General features: G+C 39.5%; 1 protein-coding gene across 1 annotated transcript in view; it reads right to left on the bottom strand.

The window, feature by feature from the left end:
- LOC122803222 (limbic system associated membrane protein) overlaps positions 1-2,590 on the bottom strand; it is a 1,483,743-nt gene extending 1,481,153 nt beyond the window's left edge. The window contains exon 1 of the mRNA XM_044072825.1: positions 2,509-2,590. Coding sequence (XP_043928760.1) covers positions 2,509-2,590 — 82 coding nt within the window. The remainder of the gene's footprint in view (positions 1-2,508) is intronic.
- Positions 2,591-4,242: the final 1,652 nt, after the last annotated feature.

Genomic DNA, 4,242 nt, shown 5'->3' with positions numbered 1-4,242 from the left:
ATATGCTTTGATGTATGCCTACTGATATCTGTCTGAAAAAGCTATCATCTTAAAGGAACATGACCTGATGTTATAGTGTCACTCTAATAATTCTAACCCAGAATGCTGAATTGTATTACACTCCATCCATACACTTTATTTTAACTTATTTGCCACAGCAAAAGTAACAGTTGGATCAAGCTAAAGACAGTAGGCAACATCTCCTTATCCCAAGCAAAGTTTCAAGATCATTCTGTCAGATGCTATGCAAGCATAGAAGCACTTTCCTTCTAGTGTGCATTAAGTCTGCCTGTGGGCATTCTGCCAGTAGAACTAGCTTGGTACACATCCCACTGTACATGGCACCTGTGGAGTGAGATGTAATCTCACTATGTGCCTAAATGACCACAGCCGAGTTCTCTCAACCCAGAGTTGTAGTAATACATGTATATATAAATATATGGGGCTAACTGAAAATGCCAAAATCGCAGATCGCCTACAATGAGAACACCGACACCAGAAGATCGACAACGGAGAAGACCGACAGTTGAGAATCCCGACGCTGAGAACACCGACATGTTAAGGTAAGTGTGCGATAGGGACGGACGTTAGGGTCAGGGTGTGGGTAAGGCAAGTGTGTGATAGTGACAGACATTAGGGTAGGGTGCAGGTCAGGTAAGTGTGTGATAGTGACAGAGTTTAGGTTTAGGGGTGGGTTAAGTGAGTTAGGGTTAGGGTGCGGGTAAGGTAAGTGTGTGATAGTGACGGACCTTAGGGTTAGGGTTTGGGTTAAAATTAGTGCATAGATAGTTGTTTATGTAAGGTTTAGTGTAGGTTTGCAAGGTTTTTGATGTGCTTGTGTTGTGTGTGTGTTTTTTGGGAAAGGTATTTGTTTTGTTGCTTGTCGGGATTTTGGTTTGTCAGGCATGTGAAGTTTTGTGTTCTTGAACTTTTTTTTTTTTTCGTGTCGGTTATTTCGTTGTCGGTGTTTTGGAGTGTCGGTGTTATCAGGTAGACATATATATATATATATATATAAAAACATTGCTTGCTGATAGCTAGCTACAGCTGTTTTTTACTCTCTTTTGAAATAGCACCAATGCTAAATGTTTGTAATTCCATGACATATCTTATTTAGAAAGATCTATTAAACATAATTTCAAGTGTCACTAACAAGTTAAATGTACTGAGATTTTTTTGATTTTGGATATACCTTCCTTAATAACATCTTTTGAAATAATTAGCATTACCTTATTTGAGTCTATGTGTGCTGAAGCTGTCAAATGATGGATTAGCAAAAGAACTTTGCAGCCATTTAGCATCAAGTTCAAATCAGTCTCTGACACCTACATAGAAAAGACTCTTGTTGTGGCGTTTCAAACATCAGTTATAGGGACCCCTGATACTCACAATGGCAGAAGGGAGCCTTTTAAGAGCATTAGGATAAGCATCTGTCATCACACTTTGTACAAGCCTGTTTCCAAGTTCTAAATATTCTTCAGATGCTACTTACAGAGAAACTGAGATTGTGTTAGGATGCTTAGGCATACAGCAAGTAACAGAGCTTGACAATCCCCTGTAGGACACCTGCGGGGAGTTGCAAGCAAGAACATCTGACTGTACTGAAATCTGCTCAGGAGTTTCAGTACCCAGCAAACAATAAGAAACACAAATAAGAAGCTTTATGCCAGGAAGTTTAGTTTACATTGCTACCTAACCCACATTTTTATCAAACCAATACTAACCAACCAGAGGATTTTTTTCCCCTGTTAATTAAAATTTTAGCTCTTTAGCATATGCTAATGAACTTATACACATTATAAAATCCTGCTTATCATAGCTGCAGATCAGCAACATTACACAGCAGTCAGGTATTGACCAGAAGCACTGCAGGGTACAGTTTTATGGATTTTAACTCTATCAGGTAGTTGGAAAAAGAAAGCCCAACCCATTTAATCTGTGGGCTTAAAACTGAGTAATATTTTTTTTGAGATCTCAGAACACTCAAGAGAATGACAGCAGTAACAGCAGCTCCTTCTTTTAACTCCTACAATTCTAACAACTCCCACTGCCCACTGCTAGCAGTGTATCTATCCATCATTGCATGGCTACAGGCACGAAGCCTCACCCTTGTCAGCCACAGTTTGTCCTTTAAACTTCTATAATTCTTACAATTCTGTTTTTCAATTGTCTTTGTCTAATGATCCATCTTTATAAGACTGCAGACATAAAACAAAAACTAAAAACAAAAATATCTTTGCGAGCCTGGGCAATATACCTGGCTGCCTTGTTGTTAGCACTGGGTGCATTATCTCTGAACTCCTGTAAAGGTTTTTCATCACAGACACAGCACATGGCATGTGTCTAATCTCTGGAAAACAGCAGTTGTTGTGCCTTTGTATAAATTCAATATTGTAACTGCCCCTGGTAATTATCATCCAATTAGACTCACTAGTATTATACGTAAAATCAAAGAACAGATCTTGATAAGCTCATTAACAGTGAATCTGGTACCTTACAAGCACTCACCTCTGGTTAGCATGATTTTTGTGAAAAGCAGGTCTTGCTTGCTTGATTTGAGTGCCTTTTTTGCAGGTGTGACTGAAACCATAGACGAGGGTAATTCTGCTCATGTCAATTACCTCCTTCTTGCAAAGTCAATCAATATGATTGCTTTCCCATGTGGGCTTTCCTGATAAACTAACCATATTAATTATCAACTTGTACATTACTCAGAGGTTTAGTAATAGACTCTCTGATAATACACAAAGGTTAAGAGGTAGGGTACATTCTCATCGGACAGTTTACTCAGTTATGGAGTCCCTCCAGGCCCTGTGCTAACCTAACTAGGCCCTGTGCTGAGACTGCTTCATTTTGGCACCTATTTTTCTGATGTGAAAATAGATGATCGACCTTCATTAGCTCTGGGGATCTCTGTAAACTGGGTTTCATTATTGATTTCAGTGCAAACTCTTATATTCTCCAAATGGTCTAGGGAGAGTCAACAATTGGTGTTCTGATCATGGCTTTAGAATTAATGTGAAACCATGTAGTGCACTTGCATTTACAAAACAAGTCTTCCTCAGTGAATATCACACATCTAGTACCCAACTTAAGGTCAATATTATCTTTAATGTTGGAAAAAATATTGTCTTCAATGTTCTAGACATTTTTACATCAATGAACTGTCCACTGATCATTGAGTATTAGTTACATTAACAAAATAGTTTTCCATTGTCCAGTTAATCATCATTCATCATAGATGTATTATCAAATTCAGAACAGGTCTTAGCACACCCAAAGTATTCCTCTGTCATTAGGATGATTATTTATTAATTTTTTAGTTTTTGCACTTTTTGGCCCACCCGTTGACCATCAGATCATCTCTCACTGAATCAGCCCATTTATGTCTTTTGTCAAGTGAGATCTGTCTGAGAGACGTCAATATTCAGATAGCCATCACGAATGGTAGATCTGTCTGAGAGATGTCAATATCCAGATAGCCATCAGGGACGGTAGATCTGTCTGAGAGATGTCAATATCCAGATAGCCATCACGGATGGTAGATCTGTCTGAGAGACGTCAATATCCAGATAGCCATCATGGATGGTAGATCTGTCTGAGAGACGTCAATACCCAGATAGCCATCAGGGATGGTAGATCAGTCTGAGAGACGTCAATATCCAGATAGCCATCATGGATGGTAGATCTGTCAGAGAGACGTCAATATCCAGATAGCCATCAGGGATGGTAGATCTGTCTGAGAGACGTCAATATCCAGATAGCCATCAGGGATGGTAGATCTGTCTGAGAGACGTCAATATCCAGATAGCCATCAGGGATGGTAGATCTGTCTGAGAGACGTCAATATCCAGATAGCCATCAGGGATTGTAGATCTGTCTGAGAGACCTCAATATCCAGATAGCCATCAGGGATGGTAGATCTGTCTGAGAGACGTCAATATCCAGATAGCCATCACGGATGGTAGATCTGTCTGAGATGTCAATATCCAGATAGCCAATCACGGATGGTAGATCTGTCTGAGAGACGTCAATATCCAGATAGCCATCACGGATGGTAGATCTGTCTGAGAGACGTCAATATCCAGATAACCATAACGGATGGTTTGAGATTTTTTTTCCATTTTTGCCCAGTTTATATTACTTACACACAAAACATGGTGCAATGGGCTATTCGTCTTCCTGTTCCACCTTACTAATACTCACTTACTCTAACCTTAACCTTGATCCTAAACTGAGACT

The sequence above is a fragment of the Protopterus annectens genome, chromosome 5.part1 (genome assembly GCF_019279795.1).
Source record: "Protopterus annectens isolate FY-2018-M chromosome 5.part1, PAN1.0, whole genome shotgun sequence".
Taxonomy (NCBI): domain Eukaryota; kingdom Metazoa; phylum Chordata; order Ceratodontiformes; family Protopteridae; genus Protopterus; species Protopterus annectens.
The sequence above is the reverse complement of the archived record's forward strand: the minus strand, read 5'-3'. Positions and strand labels throughout refer to the sequence as shown.